The 26,973-nt window shown below is 38.3% G+C and overlaps 1 protein-coding gene and 1 non-coding gene across 4 annotated transcripts in view; both read left to right on the forward strand.

The window, feature by feature from the left end:
- PTPRC (protein tyrosine phosphatase receptor type C) overlaps positions 1-26,973 on the forward strand; it is a 123,376-nt gene that overhangs the window by 77,822 nt on the left and 18,581 nt on the right. For all 3 annotated transcript variants that reach the window (XM_012539090.3, XM_012539088.3, XM_012539089.3), the window contains 9 exons: positions 4-123; positions 4,671-4,829; positions 5,996-6,210; positions 11,072-11,132; positions 18,655-18,763; positions 19,372-19,406; positions 22,004-22,113; positions 22,667-22,757; positions 22,849-22,925. In XM_012539090.3, coding sequence (XP_012394544.1) covers positions 4-123; positions 4,671-4,829; positions 5,996-6,210; positions 11,072-11,132; positions 18,655-18,763; positions 19,372-19,406; positions 22,004-22,113; positions 22,667-22,757; positions 22,849-22,925 — 977 coding nt within the window. The remainder of the gene's footprint in view (positions 1-3; positions 124-4,670; positions 4,830-5,995; positions 6,211-11,071; positions 11,133-18,654; positions 18,764-19,371; positions 19,407-22,003; positions 22,114-22,666; positions 22,758-22,848; positions 22,926-26,973) is intronic.
- Positions 17,234-17,306, forward strand: TRNAD-AUC (transfer RNA aspartic acid (anticodon AUC)). Its single transcript has one exon. It is a non-coding gene; the product is annotated as a tRNA-Asp (tRNA).

A 26,973-nucleotide genomic window follows, 5' to 3' on the forward strand; every position in this document is an offset into this window, starting at 1 on the left:
CAGTTCCAGGAATCCCTCAGAATATGAATTGTTCTAACTTCAGTGCACATAAAGGATGGGTTACCTGGGAACCACCGGAAAATTTTTTTCATACGTTCACTCTTCGTTATCGGAATCATTCAGGTAACTTTTATAGAATTTAATTCCATATCAGGAAAGATAAATCAAAAATTGGAAAGCGCACTCCACATATGGATGGAGCTAGTGAGCCACGGAGCTCTCTACATTACAACCGTGATGAGCATCCTGTACGCCTTGGTTTTAGAACTACTTCCACTCACTACAGGCTCCCTAGCCTCTGAAATGACTAAATCTCAGAGTATCCCCCAATACTCATTTCTCGTTCTTGATCTTCTTAGTTCTAATTGTTACACTCCAAAGCTTAGAGAAAGAAAATCTCTGGAAGATAATACTCATATCTGTCTTCCAAAAACTCATCATTCTGGACTACAAACAACAACTTCCAAAATGTGCCCCAGCTGATACACACAAAAAATTGGGTGAACAAAGATGAACATATGCCCACTTAGCTACAGAGTTTGATGGCAGGTGGAATCTTGGAACATAGTTCTAGTTAGCATTAACTAACTTCTGCAGAACTTGTGCAGAAATAAAGACAGCCCAAAAAATGTGCTATGACTAGTTCAACCATTGGCCTAGTCCCTCCAAATGAGACACTATTTAAGAGACCAGACATCTCCTGGACAATGTGAAGTATCTAAAATACTTGTAGAAAACAGTGGGGACTGTGGACCACCTCAGAACAGATTCAGCACATGGAATAGCCCACTTGTCAATCCTTTACCTGCAGCTTAAAGTAGTATTGAGTTGGACATCTCACAGAATTCCATCTCTTTGTTTGGTGCGTAGGAACCAGACATAAATTTTCAAATTTTGAAAAGTAGAAAGCCACTTATCTCCAGTGTGTTATTTTATATTTTGATAGCGTATTGTTTTTGCTTGTTGTTTGAATCTTAATAATCAAACTACTACAGCAAAGTTCAATACACATGTAGTTTTCAAATTAGCATAAGAGGACTCAAATTCTATGGAGAAGAAATACAGGCAATGTATTTGAGGTTATGGTAATTCGAAAAGTTATGTCTATGAGAAAGGATAAATGGAACTTACAGGAAGATGAAAAATGGAAATTACAGGAAGACAATCTGTAATCTGACATATTACAGGAGTACAGTCTGCCTCGCTGGACACCTCTCCTACAAACTTTCTTTGCTTGGTTTCTGTGTGAGCACATTGTTTTGTTTTCTCTTTTTTCTGAAATTTCTTCTCACTCTCTCTTTCTGTATTCCTTACTTTCTATATTCTCTCTCTACTATGGAGTATTTTGTATGCCAGAATATATGGTGGAAATTTATGGAGAAATATTTATTGCTTCTTTGTATTCTATACTATTTAAAAAACCTGTATTTGAATAATTAGGCTTAGAAGGACGTAATGTGTTAGTTATTGTGGTCAGATGAGTTTTTGTTTGATTTTTGCAATGAGTACAGCTCCTTCTTATTCAGTGCTACCCAAATTTATGACTCTCCAAATATAACACTTGAACAGAATGGGTGGGGAGGGAAGGGGCAGGTAGGCAACATCTGGCTCTGTGTGTCCTCTCCAAAAGTTGGTTGGTAACTAACTGAACCCAGTCTCCACTGTGGCTCATGCACTGACTCTGCTCAAAGGGCCCTTTGGAAACAGCTCATCCCCAGTTCTCTGTCTCTTGTTGCTATCATACTCCACTGCTGGGAAGAGGAGCGTGCTCTGTCTTGTCTTCTGGTTCATCAGGAGCATGGGACATGAGATCCTCTTCTGTATTATCTAAGTCAAAGAGAGATGATTGGAGTATAGCATTGTTAGAACAATTCTTTTAACTACTCTCATTATTTCAAATAAAACCACTATTAAAAATCCACGGGAAGAAAGTCAGTGAACTCCTATGGCAATTTATATTACTTTTAATTAGGTATTAAATTCCTTTTGTTATTTCCTCATTTAATCATCGCAGCGACTCTGAAAGCTGTAGACTAAAAGAGGTAGAAAAATGTAACTGACATTTATTTAGTTTTATCTGCTTGTGGGGTGTTTTTATAGCTTTTTAAGATTTTGTTAAATGTTTCAACAATGACTCTGAGAGGAGAGATACATGGATATGTTCAGAGTTCATACGATTCCCTGAGGATCACAGAACTTAAAATCAATGCTCAAATTCAACAGCTTGGACTGTGCTTTTTTCACTACTGTAAGTTCATGTTTGAGCATCAGACACCTTGTGCATCTGTAGTATTATGTATTAACTTAAAGTGCCAAGTGACAATGAAGTTTCCTCGGTAATAGGGAAGAGACCCTGAGTCATTGTTGCATTCAAAGGACTATTTCTCAAAAGTTATTGAAACCAGTGTGCACCCTTCCACATCGCAGCGCTGTTATTGGAAATGATTTTGTTTATTGCCTTTTTGCTTAAACAACATAAGAGAAAAATTACCTCTTATTTTGGGAGGTAGCAGTGCAAAACCCTTTGGGGATCAATGAGTTTATACTACTTTGCATGGTGTTCAAGAAGATACTTTAGAGCAGTTTAAACTGGGAAGTTGTTAATGGATTTCCTGAGGTATTTGCTAAAAAGCAAAGAGGTGACAAGTGACGAAGCCAGTATCTATCTAGCCATTTCCAGTGCAACAGGCATGACTTGAAACTAGATGTATCCCTGTCGCCCTAAGGAAAACTAAATTTCATCACTAAGTCTAATAAAGTCTTTACCTGTGCCATTCGACTAGTGCTTCTGACCTCAGGGTCCTGAGGAAAGGTATCCCACATGGAGGCAGAGAGGCTCGTGTAAAATATGTTGACCTTTCAACCAAAGCTTGAAACCCTTGGCAACTGGAAATGAACATTCCAAACCATCTTTCTAAGCACTGAACACTTTGATTCCCCAAACAGCAATGTCTTTTGGAAAAAAATGTGTTGTTCAAAATTAAATCAACAATTTGATTTTATCAAGCTGGCTAAGATGAAAGCATCACAGAACAACATAAATGAACTCATTTTGATGCAGAATGGTTGTGAGATTACATCTACAATCATACAAAATTAGGTCACTGAATGGAAGCCAGATGGACCTTGAGAACGACATCCTGACATTTGGATTGTAGCTGAGTTAGAAGCTGATACTTGTCCCGACAGCCAGACAGCATATAAGGGGGTGCCACCTGCCCCTCTCTAGAACTCACACCTTTCCTGTCCTCAAAGACAATTCTCACTGGGGACAGGGTAGCTGAGCTGGCGGGTATTAAATCAACTAACTCAGATTTAGGGATTTCTGAGAAAATAGACATTTAACCAGGCTAGAACAGACACTTTATCTCACTTACTGTTTAGCATCCCATGGTGAGGTAGAGATATTACTGTAATCTCCATGTCATGGATAAGTAACTGAGACAAGAAATTAGCACATGCTAAATCTTCCCTTACACTGTTTCTGCAAGTCCATTGGCATGTCCACCTAGACCAGAGAATTAAAGTGTCCAAGAGGAGGAAAAAGCTTGGCCCCATTGCAGACCCTTGTCCCCCTCTTCTACCCCAGACAATATGCACGGCAGTGAAGGGTAAAGCATGGCCTCTGGGATCTCAGTGTCCGGGTTTCATCCTGACTCTGTTGTTCCTTTCCTGTGAGATCATGGACAGATTGCTAATATCTCTGTGGCTTAGTTTTCTCATCTGTAAAATCAGATGACATCAACAGTGCCAACCTATAGGGTTGTGGTGATGGTGAATTAATTCACATAGACCACTTCAAGACATGCTTGGAACACAGCATCGTCTGTTCATTGTTTTTATAACTACTGGTATTATTATTATTATCACTGTAACATGCTTCCCCTCTAACCTTCTTTTAACCTGTCTTTCTTGGTGGCATTTGGCTACTCAAAAATAGTTAGTGGTTAGTGATTTTTCAACTTAACAAGTGCTAACTCATCTGTGTAAGCAAGGTCCCACCTCCCACGTTCCCACCCAGCCAGAGTCTGCTATCCTAGTCGGGCTCGTGCCTAAACTAAAAATGCTCCTTCTTTCCTTTGTAAAATTTTATTTCCTCCCTTACACCTACCCAGCCTCACTCATCTTTCAATGATCAGCTCAGGTTCTACTGCCAGTGTGAAGCTGTCCTTCACTGTTTCAGCTCCCATGAATTACTGTAGTGCTCAGATGAATAGGGCAGAGGATACTTAGTTACTGGTGATCAAATGGATTTTGTATCTGAAGTCTATAACAGTGGCTCATACCAAAGTTCAAAGTTTGGAGGTTAAGTATCAGAAAAGGGGTTGCCAAAGTATTGGAAAAAAGACTTTCATAATATCCACCATGAGCTGTGTTTTCTCAGAAAGAAAAGAGATCATAGGTAAACAATATGCTTGAACTTATTAAATATGTTATGTACCAAATTAATTATATGAAACCATCATTTTTGAATATTTGAGTTTATAGTAATCACAGTTGTTCAATGCATTTGCTGATAATTGTATGTATTTCTGAGCACCAAGGATTTTTCATTTCTCAATCACTCAGTTTGGAGTCGGCTTGGAATGATTTACTGTAGACACTAAATTAAATATGTGCTAATCTTAAATTTTGATGACTTACTAAAAGTTTCCATTTTTTCCCCTGAGAAGAGAGATGCCACACTCTGAATAAAACCACAAATACAATTAATTTGGAATATTTGAAACCTTTTACAAGGTATGAGATAACATTACATGCCTCTGTCAATGGAAGAGTGAAACGTAATGGAACTGATGTGAAATGTGTAGCTGAAACAAAAGCAACATGTAAGTTATAAGCTTTAACGCTTTTTTCTATGAACAGCAAAGTCTAAACCGTTAAAACAACATGTCCACCTTAATGCTTCATTCGAGAAACACACTGACCTGGCACATTTGTTAACATCTAGGGTTTATAATAATTTAAAACACAACAATTTATAAACTCTCATCCTGGGTTTTCTCTGTATCCTTCAGGTATAATCATAGAATTGTAAGAATGAAGCCTGAGGGCATATGAACAGGTACAATTTATAAGATTTCAGGCAATTAAGTATCTAACCAACTTAGATAAAAATGCGTTATCCATTGTTTTCTTTATTCTCTAGAAATATCGACTGCCATCAGACACCCAAGAACGCCTCACTCACAAGCATCCACTGCTTGCATGACCTCATGAAACAATATTTTGTCAGCATTTTCTTCTCCATTACAATGAACTACATACTATTTTATTTTATGTCACATTTTACATTCATTTGGCTCTTGCCCCCCCGTGGGATGGCTCCATAGATTCCAGGTCCAAAGCTAGATCTGTCTCTGGGGTGAATGTGAACTCCATGAGGTCAGGGCAGAAGAAATACCCCTGTGTAAGGCAACAGCTATGGCTCCAGAAACCCTACCTGGCACCAGGCTCACACAGAAAAATTGTCCTCTTCAGGGCCGGATGTAAAATGCTCTTAATGTCATTTAAGTTTTGGTTTCAAAAGTCCAGGTCCTCAAGCGTTATGCTTTTGTTATTTTCCTGAAAGTCTGTGCTATCACAGAAACAAAGATGATTCATTGCTGCTGAAGAATCCAGCCAGGTATCACCAGGGTCATGTAAGCATTTCCAAAAGGAGGACCTGGACTGTTCGTAGGCCTTCGGGGTTTCCCCTCCCTTCCCCTCCACTCCTTTCTTCTCTATTTTCTATTTCTACACACTCTCTTTGGGGGAATTGCAAAAAATCTCATAGTTTCAAGTACAACTTACATGCTAATATTCATCAAATGAATGTGTAATTTATTTTCAGATGTTTTGTTATAGCTTTTTATGTATGTTCTATCCTAACTTCCCCATCTGTAACACCCAAATAAGCACTTAAAACAGTTTATACTGTACACATATATTGTCCAGTAATTTAAATACGCGTTTACCAAATGATTAAAAATAAAATATTTCTTCATTTTGATAGATCCAAGCAAGGTCAAGGACTTACGTGTTTCAAGGAAGACAGATAATAGTATGAATGTGAACTGTAAACCTCCTGACGACTTTAATGGCCCCAAGACAGGGACGTACCATTTGATAGTCAGTATTGGAAATCACTCAACTGTAAAAGAATCACAACAACAAAAGTGCACATTCTTGGTAGAAGGTCTTCAATATTCAACAGAATATACGTTTCAGGTAAGATTACAATTTCCATAATCATACATTACTGATATACATTATAGTGATTATTCTGCAGTATTTAAATAATACTAACACCAGTGCTCACGAAGCTCTGAGGTCTAACGGAATCACACTTTAAAAGTGTAAAAGTTCCAAACTTTTCATCTCTAGTACATAATACAGTTGTTTACAACACATATTTTGTTGGATTATTTCTGACCTTTAACGTGATTTACTTATAGCTAAATTATTGCTCCCGTGTCAAGAAGCACAACATTTCATGCACAGTAGATTATTCCTTTGCCACAACTTTTATTCATCTAGGCTATTTATCTTTACTACTGTGACTTTTAAAAAATTTTTAATACTTTATTTTGATTTTTTATTTATTTTATTTTTGGATGCATTGGGTCTTCGTTGCTGTGCACGGGCTTTCTCTAGTTGCGGCAAGCAGCGGCTACTCTTCGCTGTGGTGCACGGGCTTCTCATTGCGGTGGCTTCTCTTGTTGTGGAGCACTGGTTCTGGGCACGTGGGCTTCAGTAGTTGTGGCACACGGGCTCAGTTGTTGTGGCGCATGGGCCTAGCTGCTCCGTGGCATGTGGGATCTTCCCGGACCAGGGCTCAAACCCGTGTCCCTGGAAGGTGGACTCTTTCTCACTGCGCCACCAGGGAAGCCCACTAATGTGACCTTTTAAATTACAAACATTTTTTCAGGTACATTGAGATTAAAAAATAGCAGAAATAAATGTAAGGAAATAGCAGTGTACACAGAGAGTTAAAAAGCTCACCCATAACTCGCTGTCTACTGATCATATTCTGTGTGTATACTTCTAAAATGGGAAAACTCAGTCTTTTCCTCCTGCTGTAGGGAAAAACCTCAGTTCATTCTATCTCCTGTGTGTTCTTCACTATAAGAAACACAGGGAAGCATTTCCAAAGAAAACTGGACACCTGAAACACTTCACTTCTGACACTTCTGGTCACCAAATGTGTGAATGTTTTTCCCCACATCAAGCAAGTATCTGTGACACCAGCTGGGTATCCATTCAATTTCGACACCATGTACCCAGAGGTAGCATCAGATTCCACAGGTGAGGGGCTCAGTCCCACGAGATTGGTCCCACCCTATGTCAGAAGACAATGACAAGTAGGAAGTCCCCACCACTTTGTAGCTCGATTTGTCTGCAAATCAGGGGTTCCCGTGACCCACGTGCTTTGGTTTGATTAATTCACTAAAGCAGCTCACAGGACTCAGGCAAACACTTACATCATTTACCAGTTTATTAAAGGTTTTGAGAAAGGATACAGGTGAACAGCCAGATGAAGAGATACGTAGGGTGGGGTCTGGGAGGGTCCCAAGTGCAGGAGCCTCTGTCCCCGTGGAGTTGGGAGTGTATCACCCTCTAGGTGTGAGTGTGTTCCCCAGCCTGGAAGTTCTCTGACCCCAGTACTTCTGGGATTTTATGGAGGCTTCATCACATAGGCATGATAAATCATTAACTCCATTTTCAGCCCTTCTCCTTCTCAAGAGACTGGGGGAGGGGAGGGGCTGAAACTTCCGAGACTAATCATGGCTTGGTCTTTCCAGTGACCAGCCCTCGTGTGGGAGCCATCCAGGAACCCACCCAGAATCAGCTCAATAGAGTAAAAGACTGTCGCCCTGGAAGTTACAAGGTTTTCTGCAGCTCTGTGTCAGGAATCAGGGTCAAAGGCCAAAGACAAAAATGTTCCTAGCGCTCTTATCAGTTAGGAGACACAAGGGTTTTGGGAGCTCTGTGCCAGGAACTAGAGGGAGAGACAGATGTAGATTTTCCATGATCTCACAAATTCCTTAATATGAGCACACCGTTTGATAAACCGCATGTTTCATAAGTCACTGTATCGCGAACGTTTTTCCATGTTAAATATTCTGCTACTAGTTTTTCATGTTTGTGTAAGATTCTATCTTACGGCTTTATCACCTTCTACTAACTATGCCTGTTTTGACAACAGTCAGCAAACACTCTTACTGGGAAATAACAACATCTTTGAATATGTCTTTTATCATTTCTGTCTGAATAAATTCCCGGAAATGAATGTATTGGGTCAAAAGGAATTGACATGTATTTTGAGATTTTTTATGATACTTTTTCTTTTCCCTGTGGAAGTTACCAAATTGCCGTTCCCATGGCAGTGTGTGAAATAACTGCTCTGGAGAATCTCACCAACACTGCGTATCCCCTTTTCCTTTGATATTTAGTGGGTGGAATACTGTACTGGCATCTCTTTTTGTTTTTATGGATTTTCTTTACTTAACTGTTGAGGAGAAATATCATTTTGTTATTTGTCTTGTAGTAACATCCTTCCTGCTCCTTTGTCTAGTTTTCTTTGGGAATGCTTCTTGGCTATTAATAGTATTAAACTCTTCGTCCTATGACTTGCAAATTTGTTTTCAGTGTATAGTTTGCCTTTTAATTTTCTTTATAGCACTTTAACTCATACACAATTTCCCCTTTTATTTTTATTCAGTCAAATCTCTCACTTTTATTTTTGGTTTAATGGGAATTTGCACAGTTGACTGCTTAATGTCATGTTGACAATCTGCTTCACATTCTTATCACTTAAAGAAGTGTTTAGGTATATATAAGCTTTCTTGTTTTGTTTTTAACCAGAAACGTAGGTTTGGCTTTATCAAATGTGTTTTATGGTACTATGTTGGGTCTGCCATGGTTGTGATGCTATGGTGTGATTGGTGTATATGCTGAATTATAGTGATAGGTTTTCTAATGTTGAACCAGTGTCACATTCCAAGATAAAAACCCTGCTCTGTCATTGTGTATTATTCCTTTAAAGTATTATTGAGCTCAACAGCTTAATATTTGATTAAGCTTTTATGAATAGGCATTCATAAATGAGGTCATTTAATAAGTGGGTAAAGGCGACGCTGGCATAGGTGGGGACACGCATCATTCTTTTCACATTTTTGTATGAAGGTTATGCTAACCTGATAAAACAGGTTGGAGACATTTTCCTGTTCTGTGTTTTATAACTTTAAATAATACAGGAATTATTTGTTCACCGAAAAATGTGTTTTAGTCCCTTTAACACAGAGGGATTCTTTGAGAATCATTTACGTTATCTTTCGATATTACTGTTCTTTTCAAGTAGTTATCCTTTTTGAGTGGGTGTGCCACTTATATTTTCCCAAAGAAGAGTCGGAATAAAAGAAATACTTTGTTATTACCTATTATCGTACATTTCACTTCACCTCCCTCAGTACCCAGGAAGCTCCAGGCACACTGGCTTCCTTCTCTTTTCTCCAAACGCTCAGGTTTTACTCTCTTTTAGGCACTTTACTGAACATTCCTCTCTTGCTAGAATTTTCTTCTCCCATTTGTCAATGATGATAAGCTATTCTGGAAAAATATAGGTAAATGTCGTATTAAAATGCAATCTCAAAATTCAAATTAGGAGACAATTATTCAGTTATCCTTTCTCTTCCTCACTCTTCAAACGGCTGCCTCTTGTTTTCTTCACTGAAGTTCCCATAACTTGTTTTTATGTTTATTTCAGAATCCACTGCTACATTTATACCTTCATGAGGGAGCAATCATTTTAAATTTATTCATCATTGTAATCTCTGGTTAATAAATTAATACAGTTGTTTTTATAATCGTTAATGTATTACTTTCTTTTGTAGGTTTATTTTGATATTCTGGTAGTTTGGGCATTGAAAGTGATTTTTGACCATTTATTTCTTTCTCCTTTTCCTTTTTATTAACTAAAAATAAATAAATAAATAAAGCTACGGATTGTTCTTTGGTAAAATTTTGACTCTATCCCATGTCTATATTACTTATTACTAATTTCTCAATGACTGACATAAGATTTAATGAGTGGATTTTTAAAGTAGATTGTTCTTATTATTGATAATTTCTAAAGAGTATATAATTGTAATTTGGAAGAATTTTTAATTTACCTTTTTTTTTAAAGAGACTTTTCTACATTTCTGGTTCCTGAATTTTTTATTGCAATTAATTATTAGTTTAAAAGGATAATTGTCCTTTACAATTTCTGCCCTTTGGAATCTACAGTAATTTTTACAGCTCAGTGTGTGATAAATATTTATGAATACTCTGTGAGTACTGAGGATATTATATACCCTCCATGGGGTAAAAGCTTAGATATATATTTTTCAGATTTATTATTAATCTCTTCTATTAATACTCTTTAGATCTATTTTTGCTTCAGCTGTTTTTTTGCTGAAGATTCTTAATGCTTTCCTGCTCCATGCTGTTTCCTTGTATATCTAAATTGTTTTGCTTTATTGTGTTCAATATTTTGAACTACTTATGTCTACACTGTAGAGTTTACCCTGTATCATCAATCTTGATCATTTTAACCCTTCTGAACTAAATATCACTTGAATATAAATACTGTGATTCTTACATTATATTGTTTGCACTTAGCCTTAAAAACTTTTTTGTACGTTTTATGTATAACTCTTCTAAAGAGTATACAGCAGAATTTCCTTTCGAGAGAAATGTGAAGATGTTAGCCTATTAATAGGGAATCAACTTTAAGTGATGAACATTTTGATGTGTTGGATTTTATTCCTTCATTTTCACTTATTCTTGCTGATTATAACTATTAGTATTATTATTATTGCTAAATGGGCTAAGATTTCTTTATATCTTTTTCACTGGTAAATATGTTCTTTAAAACATTTTGATAATAAAGTATTGACATAATCTTGAAGTTTCAACTTTAAATTAAAGTTAACCAGTATATTTTTTATGAAAATAAACAACAATGTATGACAAATATGTATGTGTTATATTGTGATTCATAAATTTACACTAGAAAACTATTTTCTCTTTTATTACTGAAATTCAGGTTTTTTATTACAATGGGAAATATGCTGGTCATCCAATAATTGTTTCACAATCAACATCTTGTAAGTCATCTCTTAGCTATTTATTATATTTATATTAAATATATAGTAGCACTTAGCTTTATTATTTTACATTCCTACTCATGTTTAATTATTAAATGTTTATATTATATATTTTCCAAAAAACATTATATTTTAAGTTGTGTGTGCAAACAGATGTACAGGTGTATATTAAAATATAATATCTTAAATTCAAATTAAGATATTAAATTATTAAAAGAGTTCATAAAATAATTCATAAAGTATTTACCTGCACAGACTAATATTATGATTATGCTTATGGCATTTCTTCATGTTAGTAACAAGCATGTTTGTTTTGTGTATGTGTTAGAAATTGTCACCTTATTTTATTCTGTCCCTCAAGCATTTGCTTAGCAGAAGCAGGCGTTACATACATATCTGTGCTGATTTACCCAACTGAGCTAGGATACACATTCCCTAATAACAGTATGGCTTTTTAATGTTTTGTCACTAATATTTTAAAATATTTTAATCAAAATAAAGGTCACTCTAGAAAAAAATCACTGAAATGAAGAAAGCCATGTGTCACCTTCCCTCACCGGTTGTTCTGCTCTCCAAAATGACCACTTTTCACCATTTCTGTCTTCAATTCTATAGTTTCCTCCATATATAAAAGGGATATTGTCTGCTGCTCTTTCTAGAGTTTTAATGTTGCTTATTGATCTGAGCCTGCGGAGGAAGAAGACTTAGCATACTGCTTTAAGTTTTCTCTACTTGTTAGCTTTCTAAATTCAATTCAATTCAATTCAATTCAAAGCTCCCGGTGCAGTGTTACGAAACACAGGCTGTTTCTGATGTCACCTTGTCACTTCTCCGTCTTTGTCAACTACCCGCACGTGCACAATCATTAATGCTTCATTTTCCCAAGTCTTTCCAAAGAGGGAAGATATAAAAACAGCTTATTTTCCAAACTGCTTTACTAAGTCCCATACAAAATTTTAGTTCTTTCTGCTCAGATTTATAAAATAAAAGCTCCTGATATGAAATACCCAACAAATTCAGCCAAGTATCTTTGACTTTATTTCCATATACTTTTCTTTTATAAGCCCTTACTATAACAACAGCTTCATTGAGTTTTTCTGATTATGTAAATAATTTATAGTGGCAGCATTTATTCTTGGGGTCGTAGACTCCACTGGACATTTCATACTGCTATCTTAATAAGCCAGGCCTGGCACCATTTCCCTCAGAGAAACACAGAGTGGGAAACACAGCCAGCAAGGGGGTCTGGCCAAGAAAATCCTGCTAGCATTGCCCACTGCAGTCCGGGGACTATGAACTCTTTGACCCTCTAGAGGCAACTGAGCTATAAGACTGAGGCCATATGTGTGGGAGCGACCCTGGCTTAGAAGCCCCATGTATCTCTTATAATAGTGCCACAGTTATAGCTACCAGATGTGCCAACAGGGATGCGCCCAGTAACAAGATGTGCCAGGGGTTAGTGCATTCAGGGAAATCAAGGCCAGGGCTTCCCACCAGGACACCATCATTCATACATAACCCTCCTGTCCAGATGCTGTTTGGAAATCAGGGATTGCGTTTACATTAGCAATGTTGCCTGGTGACACAGCTACTATTCCATCTTCATCAGATTTCTCCTTCAGTGGAGCTAGAGGGTTATCCTATGCTCCTTTTTGCCCATAAAGCAGAAAAAGTATTAACTCTTTGCTAACAACAGCATTTTCATAAGAGATAAATAATGTCTTCACATTTTAATACTGACATCTACTCCAGGGGAGGGCTTGGGTTTCGAATTGCAAAAGCACAGCTGCTAGAAATGTATTACTGAGTTTTTCTGGTATCACATTCCATCATCTGCATTTTGACAACATTCCCAATTGAATTCCTGGGGTCCTTTTCTTGTGGAACTCTCTGAGGGTACCATCATAAAATTTTCCTTTATCAGTTTCCCATTTTAAAATTGCTGTATTTGAATCTCATGGTTTTTTTTTTGTTGTTGTTGTTGTTTTTACTGGTTTATATCTTCTAGTGTAAGAAGAAAATATTCTAATTTCTGCAGGCATGAAAATATCTGTATTCTATTCTAACACAATCAATATTTTGCTCTGGCATAGATTTTAAGTTTAAAACTATAGAATTTAAAGTATTTCAGTTTTGTTCCCCTACATCCAGTATTACTTTCTAATGCCATCCTGCTTCTCATTCTTTTCGTATGTTCCCTCATTTTATTTTCTCTCTAGAAGGTTTAGGCTTTCCTCTTTATTCTTGGTCTGACATGGGTCTTTTTCACTTATTTTCCTGGATGCTATTGGCTTTCGTGACCTGGAGACTTGTATCTCTGGGAAGTTTTCTTTGTTCCACTTTCTTTTTGCAGTCTTTTTGGAGCTCATCTTAGTCACATTTTGGAATCATTAGTCGATGTATTATTTTGGCATCTGCCTTTTGTGTTGAGGGTTTCTTTGAGAGTTCCGTTCTCATGGGCAGTCTGACCAGAGTTACAGTGACACAGGGGAGAAGGTGATTAGAAGTTCTGTGGTCCTTAAGGGGCCGTATTGACTGAGGAGATTCTCTGTGTTGTTACTGATTTATTTTCTCCGGCATCATTCATAATCTCCAGAAATGAGTCCACAACTAGTCCTTGTGGTAGAGTGGAGGGTGCGAGATAGTTCTCTCAGGGGAGGGCACAGGGCCAGTGTCCAACCATTCCACATGCAGACACTTGCTTCTCCTGCTTCACTTCCGTGCTGGGCCTCCTCCCTTCTCTACTTGGAGCCTGGTTTTACCTCTAGACTCTTACCTCTTCCATTCAATTTTTCCAAAGAGTAGGCTTGTGTCTCCTCCTCCCTGGTGTGTCTTTCAAGAGATGCCTGGGTTTTCTGTAAATAGACCCTCAATTGTGCCATTTTGGTCTTTTGATTGGTTTCCACTGTCCATGGCGCCTGGGAGCTTGAGGCCCAGGTGTTCTTGGGAAGGTGTGTGTCCCTCGTCACCACATGCTTCTCTGGTTGTGGCTTCCTCTCCTTTGCTTCCTACCTTCCAAAACTTGTCGAAATCTCTCAACCTCTGGCTCCCTGTCTCCCATCCTGTCTGCCATAATGGATCTTCACCTCGGTCAGTGTTACAGGGGCTCCTAGAGAGAAGAGCAAGTCTTAGGCCACGGGACGTATCTGAAGCCTTTGTTGTTCTATTATTAATACGTTTATGGAGGCACATCTGATGCTATGTCATGTTTCTATAGAACCAACAGCCCTAATTAATTGCCATGGATTGCAATGCTCACTCAACACCATTTGGTGTGTTTTTTGCAAAATGTCTTGTATGTGCTGCTGGCCTTCTCTTTCCCACTTTATAGATATACATACATATAGACATAAATATAGATATAGACACACACATGACACGTATATAGGCATCCTCACAACACCTTTCTAAAGAAGATCAAATCATTCCCATTTTATAGATGAGAAAATTTAAACTCGGACAATTTAATCATTTTGCCCCATGTTAAGAGTCAAAGAAATGCCAGAGCCAGGATGCAGACTCAGCTCTGACATCTGACAATCTCCATCTGAAATTAATTTTCTATGTTCCTGTTTTTATGAATCTCCAGTTAGAGACATCTGGAGCATGAGACACGCTGTTTGGGCAGCCGTTGGCCTGGCTGAGTCACTCCATCTTTCTGGTTGTAGGAGAAATGTCTCATGCTCAGGAAGTCTTCCACGGACCATACAGAAAATAGGTTCCCCTTACTTTCTTACCACTCTATTTTTTTCCTTTAAATATAAGGAAAATATATAAATATTTTATTTACCTGTCTAGCCTTTCTTTTCCCCCAAAGGTAAGGAAAATTCCCTCAGAACTGGTACCTTTTTATGCCTATTTTCTGTCATATCCCCAGAGACCGTCACAGTTTTAGGACACGTAGCATTTGCTCAGTCAGTATGGAATGAAGAGGGGTACCAATCAGTTAAGGCAACGATGGATGCTATAACAGTTAAGCCCCCAAATCCCAGTGAAATAACAAAACAGACATTTATTTCTTACTCCACACCAATTGGGGATGTTTGTGGGCATGTAGAGGGTGGGGTTCTGCTCCACACACCATTCAAAACTCCAGGCTGACACAGGGGCTGACCTCTCCCACATGTGGCTTCTGAATTTGTGAGGACAACCAGCATCCAGCCAGCAGTTTGGAGAAGAGACGAGGTGAAGTGTCTCTCCAGAGGGTGGGTAAACACCAGACCCAGAAGAGGCTTATATGCCTTCTACCCTTATCTCAGTTACCTGGACACACTTAACAGCAAGGAAAGCTGGTCTGGAAGGAAGAGAAAAGAGGTGTGCTTAAGAGTCAGTCAGTGTCAGCCACAGGCAGGAAGGAAGGAAGCAAGGGAGGGGAGGAGGCTGTGGCTTCAGCCACGCTGAACTATACGGACTGTCTCCAGGCAAAAATCACAGGGAGGTAATGCTTTGTATTAGTTTTCTCTTGCTGTCCAACAAATTACTGCATGCTCAGTGGCTTTACACCACACCTGTTCATTAGCTCATAATTCCGTAGGTCACAATTCCGGCTCCATGTGACCAGGTCTTCCGCTCAAAGCTGAAATCTAGATGTTGGCCAGAATGAGTTTTTATCTGGAGAATATGCAGAAAAAGTGCTTCTGAGGTCATTCCAGGTTGACGGAGTCCTGTTTCTTGCTGTTGTGGGACTGATGACCCAATTTCCTTGGGGGCTGCAGGCCAGGGCTTGCACTCAGCTCCCAGAGGCCCCTCACGTTCTTTCCACCTGGCCTCCTCCATCTTCAGGCCAGAGCAGTGTGTGGGATCCTGGTGCTTCAGATCTCTGACTTCTGCTTTTAAAGAACTCATGATTAGTTTGGACTCACCCAGAACAATTTCCATATCTTCCAGTCCCAACTGACTTGACGCTTGAATTCTCTCTGCACAATCGCTTTGCAGCAGTACCTAGATTAGTATTTTCTGAAGTAACCAGGACCTGGAAATCTTGGGCAGCGTATCTTGGAATTCTGCTCACCATATATTTCCTTCAAAACACCCAGTCTTCTCAGCCTACCCCTGCCTAAAACATACACTTTCTGTATTGCCTTAGAAACATGACTGAAGAGGGTTGAATTTGTTTCCTCATTGAAAATAGTAAGAGCACTGAGTCTCTCCCTATCTCCGTGAACCATAGCCATGGTAGTGAACCCTGATGGACAGCCCCTCATCCCCTTGGGTCCTCCACTCCCTCTGTGCACAATGTTAATTCATAATCCATCGTTATGGATTAACCATTAATCCATAATCCATAGCCACTCTCTTGCAATTACTCTTGAATCCCTTGATCCTGTCAACCAAAACCCCTGATGTAACAGTTTTCTTCTTTCTCTCCTGCATCGTGATTTCCCCTCTGTGCTGGATGGGTCTCATCAAGATGCAGTTGTTAAAAACCAACAAAAAAAAAGCAACGACCACAATATTTCTTTTGACCCTATTTCCTCTTTGGCTGCCACCCTATTTCTTTACCCCCTGCAACTCCCAACAGTAAAGCTCATTTCTTCCTATTTCACTTGTGAGTCCCTTTGCAGGTTCCATCTTTCTCCTCCAACCTTTGAATACTGGAGTGTCTCAGGACTCAGTCTTGGGGTTTCTTTCCTTTCTATCCAATTTTAATTTCCTGGTGAATTAGTCAATCTCATAGCTTTAAGTAACAGATCTGTGTTGAAGACTCTCAAATTAATGTCCAGTCCCAGCCCCTTTCTCGTGAGATTTATGGTAGGAGAGCCTCAGATCTGCATATCCAGTTTCCTACTTGGTGCCTCCACTTGGGCATCTAATTGTTCTTTCAGACTGTCAAATCCAAAACTGAGCTTCTGTTCCCCTCAGAAGGCTGTTCTGCCCACAGCCTTCCTGATCTCCGTTCACTGTAGCACTGGATGACTACTTCACCTAACTCCAGAGCCATCAACCTCATCTGAACCACTGTCATATTTTGCCTGGGTTATGGCATTTTCAATAAGGGGTCCTAAGGATCTGTATAATGCACACATTAGAGTTAATTACTCCTCTACTCAAAATCCTGCAAGTGCTACACATTTAACTCCAAAACCTGTGTAACTGGGAATTCCCTGGTGGTCCAGTGGTGAAGACTCTGCGCTATCACTGCAGTGGGCCTGGGTTCGAACCCTGGTTGGGGAACTAAGATCCTACAAGATAAGCAGTGAAGCAAAACAAAACAAAGCAAAACAAAAAACAACAATAACAAAACAATGTAACCTTAAAATGATTTACAAGGCCCTCCAACCTGACCCTTGCGCTCTGCCAACTCCTGGCCATATTCTCAAATGGCATCTCCTGCTGCCCATCTCTCTCTCCCTCCACTTCAGCCTCTCCGGATTCTGGATTCTTGCTGCTCCTTGGACACGGGGCATGTTCCTGCCTCCAGGCTCTCACCTAACTACACCTGTGCCTAGAACCAGCATCCGCCAGTACCTCCTTAGCTAACTCCTTACCTTCCCAGTCTTTATCATCTTCCAACCTACTTTACCATTCACTTACTTAGTGTGTATATTCTTAACTGTCTGTCTTACGTCCCAGAACATCAGTCCCATGAGGACAGGGGTCTTTGTCTGTTTTGTTCTCTGAGACATCTTAAGTACCTAAATCAGTGTTTGACACACACTAAAGACTCAAAATACTTTGTGTGAATTGTGAATAATTAGTACTGACTATGCTCCAGGCATGGCGCTAAACGTTTACAGTGAATCAAATTTGTTTAGCCTCATTTTAGGAATTAGGGATGGAGACACAAAGATAATAAGGATTTGGGCCAAGGTCCCAACTAGGAAGTGGCGGAGCTAAGTCTGGCTCCCTAATGCCTCTGTGGTACTTTACTGCACTTTCACTGCAGACAAATAGTATGACCTACTTATTCAAGGCAAAGCATATTTCCAATACACTCTCTTTTCTCTGCCCTTCCTCCAAGAAAGGGTGTGATTTCACATTAAACCTTAGTGAAAATACAGGTCAGAGTAAGACTAATCCCAACTGTAGAATGAAATAATTTTGTCCCTTGGATAACTGATTGTATACCTCAATGAGCAGGTTTATCTCTGTGGGGCAGAGACCTTTCTGATCCCCTTAAGAGACTACCTACTTCTGCATATAAAGTTAAACTATAGGAGGTTCTCTCTGAGAATTGTAACTAGATTACCTCTTCGATCCCTTCAAAATGGAGTGATTGAAAGAAAGAGAACTAAATATAAATGATACGATCTCATAAAAGGACATTATTTGATAGGAAGGAAGAGAATTGCTCTTCTATGCTCTATTGCTCTTAAAATATGAAATGTTTTATTGGTTCTGAACAATATAGGCAAGATTTACAAAATCAGGAATGTATTGTCTTTGATCTCATTCTAAAAATTGTACTTTTTGAAAACTTAAAAAGAAATGAAAACGTTAAACTGTAAGATGATCTTTTCAAAGAATCCAGCAAAATATTTGGCATAATAAGCTCTCTTTATGTGTTCTTTTTCATTTCTAGATAATTCTAATGCAGTGATCATATTTCTGGTATTTCTGATTATTGTGACATCAATAGCCCTGCTTGTTGTTCTCTATAAAATCTATGATCTGCAAAAGAAAAGATCCAGGTAAGAGTTGATTTTAAGATGAAAAAATAATAATAGTAGTAATAATGATGAAAACCCATTTATGAGGCCAGTTTGGAACCAATTAAGTGAAAAATGTGAATTCAGAGATGACAGGACTAAGTCCAGGACATCACTGACCTTTTGATCAAAGACTTTCACATGGTCTTATTGGTTTATATTAAATATTAATATTTTCTACGTTCACTAATAACTGGATGGATTCCCTTTAATAATAACCAATGAAAAGAATGTGTCTTTTCTTTTAGTAAAAAGTGGTCAGAGAGATCTAGAAATGACAAAGGAGAGAAGTATCTAGGGAAGGATATGCATTCCTCTGTCCAGGAACAACTACATTTTACGAAAACCAAGAGGTTCCAAATAAAATAATGTGGTCAGTTATCCGAGTTTGGTTGCCAACCCGTGATTGGTTTCTTCCTCCCCACTTTTTCTCCCCCCCATCATCCCCTCCCATCCTCTGCCCTTTTCCTTTTTGTCTTCCCCATCTCCACTCCCTCCTTCCTTCAAGACATTCATTAAACATAAATTGATTGCCAACTAATTTCTATGTTTCTTAAGAGTATGCAAACTTACATTTCTTATTTTCACAGCAATTTAGATGAACAGCAGGAACTTGTTGAAAGGGGTAAGTATGCACATTTTTTTACTGGTGATTATCCCCCTCCCATTTGAATCTACTCATTTGAAATAAGAATTCAATATTTAAAAAAATCTAACCTGGACTTCCTCTGTGGATACAATGATGAAATTTAAGTTATGTATTTATTCAACCAGCAAGGATCTATGCATTTCCCAGAGTAGGCCAAATATTGTGCCAGCACTGAAAATACATCAGTGACAGGCCACAGACTCTGCTTTTAAAGGTTTAGAATCTAACAGAGGAAGAGAGACATGTGGACAAATATGACAGATTTGATAGATACCATCGTCGTGGACTGTGTGTGGTGCTATAGAAAGATGGAAGATGGAAAGCTGATTGTGGAGAAGGAAGGAATCTGGGTCTTCTAAGATTGTGGGGAAACATTGAGGAAGGAGCAGATGGAAAGCCACACAAATGAGGAGTGCAAGTGTATTCACGTCCCTGCCAGGGTGGGACACTGGCTGTTCCCACTAAAGGCACATTGATGGACATGACAAAAGATGGCAATTTGACTTAGGAAATGAAAACATATTCCATTTTTTCTCTCTTCTTAAAAACGTTTACAGTACTTCTTTCATTTCTCTTTAAAAATGTGATTTTTGATCCATTTAAAGGGCAGGAGATAAAGAAGTTGTTTATAATATAGGAAATGTTTATAATGGAATAGGAAATGGTTTGTTTTTTTCATCCTCAAGACAGGATGAACTCCTCTATCTGGTTTTAACTTGTCTCGGAAGGGTTTCCCTCTGCCAGGGCAGGTCCCAAATCCATAAGCAGAAGCTTTTGGGCAGGTTCCTTGGAGCTCCCCAATAGGCTTTATTTTCCATTGCAGAGTCTTGCTGACACTGTATTTTATATTCCGCTTGTTTGTTAATCTTCCTCCCTTGTCTAGAATGTGGGCTCTGGGACGGCAAGGAGGCTTTCCTTTCCCATTTTATCCCCAGTACCTGGGTGGGCATGTGGATTCAATACGTGTCAATGAATAAATTAAAGTGGGAGATAAAGTGTCCCGAGGGTTAGTTTTTATAGGTGGGCTGAGGGATGGATGAAGATCACAAGAGTGACAGGCACCTAAGACAGGAGGGGCACCATTGCCAGGGGTCAAGGAGCATTTATCTCAAAGTTGACACTGATCGCTCCTTGGAGTGATTAGAACTTACCCAAACTCCATAAAACCCCGAAGGTGGCCCTAGGTCAGAATTAATGAATGCCAGAAATCTCCAAACACCCAAAGAAGCAACCATACATGGACAGTTTGATAGTTATGATTGGATAGAAAATTTCCACGGACAAAAAAATAAATGTACAACCCTAATGGGCATCTTCTTTCTTCATCTAAAAAATAGGGGAAATTAACATGAATACTGAAAAAATACTGTCAGATATACCTGGGATAGTAGGAGTTGTTTCAGTATTCATATACACTTACAGCTATTTACATTAATATGTATTTTGTTCTTAAGTAAGTTATTTCACAAGCCTAGCATATAATGAGTTTCACTCTGGTGGCATAAAATATTAACACAATCTGTTCACAGTCAACTATAGAGATTATCACATTAAGATGAGTCCTGGGTGTAGAGTATTCATCGTATTCTCTTATTTATATGTTTACAGTATTTCACAAGTTAAAATAGATACAATAAAAAGAAAAAATTACAATATAGATGAGTATTGTTATTGCCATAAAATGCTTTTAATCCAACAAAAAATGTATATATCCTCACAGTGGTGATATTTGGTCTGGAATCTGTTTGTAGATAGAAAATGAGGAAGGACATTCTATGTAGAGAGAACAGTGTGTGCAGAAACATGAGGACAAGAAAGTGTGTGATGCACTTGGAGAACACTCACGCCTAAGATGTAAAGCAAGTGTAGGAAACAGTGTGGTTGAGATGGGTCAGGTGAGATGATAAAAAGGGATCATATATCACATTAGACATTGAAACTTTAGCCTATAGGCTATGGAGCACAAACAATAGTGTGAGTTTTTTTCAACAAGCAGAGCTGCAGGCTCATATTTGTATTACAGAAGCTTAATTTGTGACAGTTTAAAAGATAAATCAGGGTGGGGACAGGCTGGAGTCAGGGAGAGGAGTCTGGAAGATGTCCTTACGTGGATGAAGAAGAGTCCTGAGCGTGACCACAGGCAGAAAGGATGGAAAGTACACGGTGACCTGTTGGATACAGGGACAGAGGGAGAAATCATGGATCACCTGGAAATTTCCGTCTTGAATGACTTTGTGAATGGTGGTCCTGTTTGCCAAGATTTGAGATGCTAGAATAAAGGGAAAATTACTTTGAACATCTTGACTTTGAGGTCCCTATGGAATAACTGGGTGGAAAATCTGAGAATAAGAGGGAAAGATTAATACAAAGGCCAGAAGGGGGCTGGAGCCCAAGATTTAGACGTCATAGGTTTACAGGTGAATCTTTATGTGTGAGTGAGATTTTCCAGGTGGAATGTGTATGAAAAGGAAAAACACTAAGGACTGAATCCAAGGTATATATTTAATGAAATTTGCATGAACGAGGGAAAGAGAGACATTAACACTAGTCATGAATCTTTACTACTTTTAAAGATGATGAGAAGCAACTGATGAATGTGGAGCCCATCCATGCAGATGTTTTGTTGGAAACTTACAAGAGAAAGATTGCTGATGAAGGGAGGCTCTTCCTGGCTGAATTCCAGGTGTGTGCTCTTCTCGATACGTGATGAGAAAGTTTACTCTGTTATCAACGTAATTCACCTTAAATGTATTGTATAACCATTTGCCTTGATAGTTTATCCCACATAATGGTGCAATGGAAAGCAGCTATTTATTAGCAGATATTTGCAGACCACAAGATCATTGTCATAAAACTAGTCAACATTTCAAGATAATGCTGCTTCATTGTATGAATACTAGTTATGAAGCTGTATCTCGAAACGCATTTGGCTGATTTTGTCCTTTTGCTCTAGGTAATCATCCAAGTGTGTTTTTCAGTGAATTTTAAAGTGGCAGAGCAATAACTGCTAAATTTGCTCTCCTTCATGGGATTTATTTTCCAAGTAGCCTATCATTCATTTTTCTTAAAGAGTGTTTTTTGCATAATTCCTAATAATGTTCATTTATTACCATATGCAACTTGTTCATCGGTGTAAAGGAAATACGTTCCAGGAGGTGTCATTTGTTCAAAAGGATAAGTGGCAAGGGGAAATGGTTTTTCTTGAATGTGACCCAAAGGATCTTTGTGTCTTTCAGAGCATTCCGAGGGTATTTGGCAAGTTTTCTATCAAGGATGCTCGAAAACCCTTTAACCAGAATAAAAACCGCTACGTTGACATCCTTCCTTGTAAGTGCTCATCGAGAACTGGATTTCCATACATTTGGGCTACTTGATTATTCATGATTTCACTTATTTAATATTTCTTTTCTTGGAACAGATGATTATAACCGTGTTGAACTCTCTGACATAAACGGAGACGCAGGGTCCAACTATATCAATGCCAGCTATATTGATGTGAGTAAAAAATGCATAACAGCCAGATGGTTTTAGATCTTCATCATTTTGTCTCTGACTATTTTCATTCTTCTGGTATCTATGCATTCCGTTCAGCTCCTTCTTTGCTATGGCAAATTTTTATTTGTTTAAATTTTTTATTTTTAAAAAATTTTATTGGAGTATAGTTGATTTACACTGTTGTGTTAGTTTCAGGTGTACAGCAAAGTGAATCAGTTATACATATACATATATCCTCTCATGGAAAATTTTTAGAAATATTATTTGAAATGATTTGAAGGAAGCTCATAAATGCCATTGATATAAACAACAAAATCACTAATATTTGCAAGAATAGTTATTTATTATTTGTTATTGGTGCTAGGTAATATAGGATTTTTCTTTCCAAACAGAATGATAACTAAGAATTAAAATACTCTTGTACCTGTTATACGCTGGATATTATCTAAATTATCTATGTGTGTATTTCTCATAAGAGCCCCGCCTTTGCCCCTCACCATAGAGGATAGGACTGGGAGGCTCTGATTAATTTGGTACTTTTGCCCTTTTCTTATTTATTTATTTTTGTTTTTAGTAAATTTATTTATTTATTATTTTTGGCTGTGTTGGGTCTTCGTTGCTGCACGCGGGCTTTCTTTAGTTGCGGCGAGCGGGGGCTACTCTTCGTTGCGCTGTGCAGGATTCTCACTGCAGTGGCTTCTCTTGTTGTGGAGCACAGGCTCTAGGCACGTGGGCTTCAGTAGTTGTGGCTCACGGGCTCAGTAGTTGTGGCTCACAGGTTCTAGAGCACAGGCTCAGTAGTTGTGGCTCACGGGCTTATTTGCTCCGTGGCATGTGGGATCTTCCCGGACCAGGGCTCGAACCCGTGTCCCATGCACTGGCAGGCGGATTCTTAACCACTGTGCCACCAGGGAAGTCCCTGCCCTTTTTCAATTAGTAACAGTATGAGGATATAGTGCATGGTTAATTTACCTAAAATGTTTAAAAATGTAATTTATTAAACAACTGTTCAGTAAGTAATGCATCACATGAATTTAAAAAAAAAAAAGCAGTATAAAAACACAGAGAGACTTAAAAACAATTCCTCCCACCCAATCCACCATTTACCCAGTGCCTCCACCTACCTTAAAAGGTAACCTCTATGTTGTTTCCTATTTATCCAGCGGGAGTTTTTTAATACACAAACAAGAAAACACCAACATTTGTTACCCCCTCCTTTATCCAAAAATGTTAATGTAATATTCACGCTGTTCTGTACAATGCTTCATTTACTTAAAACATATATCTTGGATACATAAAATATCACTGTAAAAAGCAGGGACTGGCAAGCTTTCTCTGTAAGGGACCAGATAACAAATATTTGGGGTTTTGCCGGACATACCATCTCTGCCACAGCTACTCAGCTCTGAAGCCCAGTGACTACACTTCTATAAACAATACATAATGTGGCTGTTCCGAAAAACAAACTGCATTTACAAAATCAGGCCATGCTGATTTGACCCACAGGCTGTAGGTTGCTGGCTCTGAACACCGAACATTTCTACATCTTTCTTTAATATTTTTAGAGTAATTCTTGGCATAGCTGCATTATGAGGTATTTAATCAGTTCCTATAGTAACAAGCGTTAAATATGGTTTCTAATCTACTATTACAAACAATGGTTTAATGAATAATCTTGACTCATATTACTTCTCAATGAGTTTTAGCGTATCTGTAGGATAAATTCCTCAAAGAAGAACTGCCGGCTCAAAGGGAATATGCATTTGTAATTTGAAAAGACATTTCCAAATAGTCCTCCACTGGGGTTGTACCCAGATATGTTCCACCAGCAAAGTAGGAGTGTTTATTTCCACACAGACTGCCAAAACAGTGACTATCAAAAATTGTTTCTGACAATCAAACAGTTGACAAACTGTCTCATACTATCATCCACGCTGGTTTATAAGGTAATTTCAAATTTTTCTCAAAGAAAAAACAATTGAAATTGAGGTTTGGTTTGTTTGTTCTGATCCACATGATTATATACGCTTTCACCAACTTTCAGTGAAGAAAGTAAAATGTTCAAATTCTATCTATCTATTCATTTATTTATTTAGACAGTGTATTAATTCCCCAGAGTGGACATAACAAAACATCACAAACTGAGTGACTTAAAACAACAAAGATGTGTTATCTCACAGTTCTGGAGGCTGGAGGTCTGAAATTAAGGTGTGAGCAGAGACATGCTTCCTCTGAAGGGTCTGGGGAAAAACCCTTCCTTGCCGCTTCCAGCTTATAGTGGTTCCTGGCCCTCCTTGGTGTTTCTTGGCTGGTAGCTGTATCACCCTGTTCTGTGCCTCTGTCAACACATGGCCTTCTCCCCTGTGTGTCTGTGTCACTGTGTGTCCTTTCTCTTATAAAAGACACCAGTCGCTGGATTTAGAGCCCATCTTCACCCAGTATGACCCCATCTTCCACAAAGACCCTATTTCCAAAGAAGGTGACATTCTGAGATTCTGAGTGGACATGAGTTTTTTGGGGAACATTATTCAGTCCACTACACACAATTTATGTAAAATTATAGGCTAATGAAAAAAAACTTTTTGCTTGAATCGTTCATGAAACAAGCATCTGCAACTTCTGTGTCCTTTTGTGAGATAGCTGATGATTTTCCAGAGCAAGATTCTTGACATTAATGATTATGATGACTGTATAATGATAATAATACAATTTATCATACATTTGCTATTTATCAGTCATGAATTTAAGTGCTTTACATATATTGATTCAATGAACTCTCACAACAACTCTGAGGTGTTCCCAATTTTGCTAGTAGAAGCAAAGCTAGGATGTTTTTTCTCAAGCATTCTGTCTGGAGACAGCCCTCTAACCTGTACAATGTCCTACTTCCCATCAACTTTGTTTGATGCATAAGAGTTTTTGTAGGGAGATTGGGATTGACATATATACACTAGTATGTATAAAATAGATAACTAATAAGAACCTGCTGTATTAAAAAAAAAAAGAACACACCCTCTCACCATACACAAAAATAAACTCAAATTGGCTTAAAGACTTAAACATAAGACATGACATCAAAAACTCCTTTAAGGGAGCATAGGCAAAATATTCTCTGACATAAATCATACCAATGTTTTCTTAGGTTAGTCTCCCAAGGCAGTAGAAATAAAAATAAATAAACAAAAAAACAACAAAAAAAGAGTTTTTATATTTTTGTTTCATGTTGTCCCTGTAAATTCTATCCCAAGCAACACATACCTCTTGCCCTGACATGTGCTCTTGGTATCCACAATGCAATTTCTTGTTCTTATGATATTCAAAAGGCTTGTTTACAGTGGCAACTAACACTTTCAAATGTGAGGTCATAGTCCAAAAATAATTACTAAGACTGTGTCATAATTTTGGCCTCTATTTTAACTTATTCTGTAGGTGACCACTGCAGGCCTTCACAATGAACGTTGAACAACTTTATTTGTGTATAGTGTCTTTTCCAAACAATAACTTGTTCTTCAAAGTAAAGTCATTGAGAGCAGATTTTATAAGGATTTAGACAGTCTCTAGGAAAAAAACCCTTATATTTTCTGTTCAAATAAATATGGTAATTATAATATCGAGTTACACTTACTTTTCTCCAGCAGACCTGGGAGCTCATGGAAAAGATATGTCTCCAGATTTTAGATAGGTACTTGACAGACTGTAGCCACTCAATGAATACTTGTTGAATAAATGAATGTATGAATAATACTATATCATGAGATAGAAGTTTCAAGAAGTTACTAAAATTAATCATGGATTATTGTGGCCCACGTGACTGAATTTCATCTAAGGGCAAAGGTTATCTCTCTGAAGGGCTTTTCTGATCACTGAGGTAAGTCTGAGGAGTAGGAGATAATTTGAAAGAAACTAGCACAGTGTCTCACCTGTCTCTATTCCTTCTTTGCCTTGGTAACCAGAGTGGAGAAAGCAGACATTGTAGGTAATAAAATGAAAGTTATTGTATCTCTTATCTAGAGTGGCAGAAAAGGATTCTAGGGAATCAGCGGTATAT

The sequence above is a fragment of the Orcinus orca genome, chromosome 1 (genome assembly GCF_937001465.1).
Source record: "Orcinus orca chromosome 1, mOrcOrc1.1, whole genome shotgun sequence".
Taxonomy (NCBI): domain Eukaryota; kingdom Metazoa; phylum Chordata; class Mammalia; order Artiodactyla; family Delphinidae; genus Orcinus; species Orcinus orca.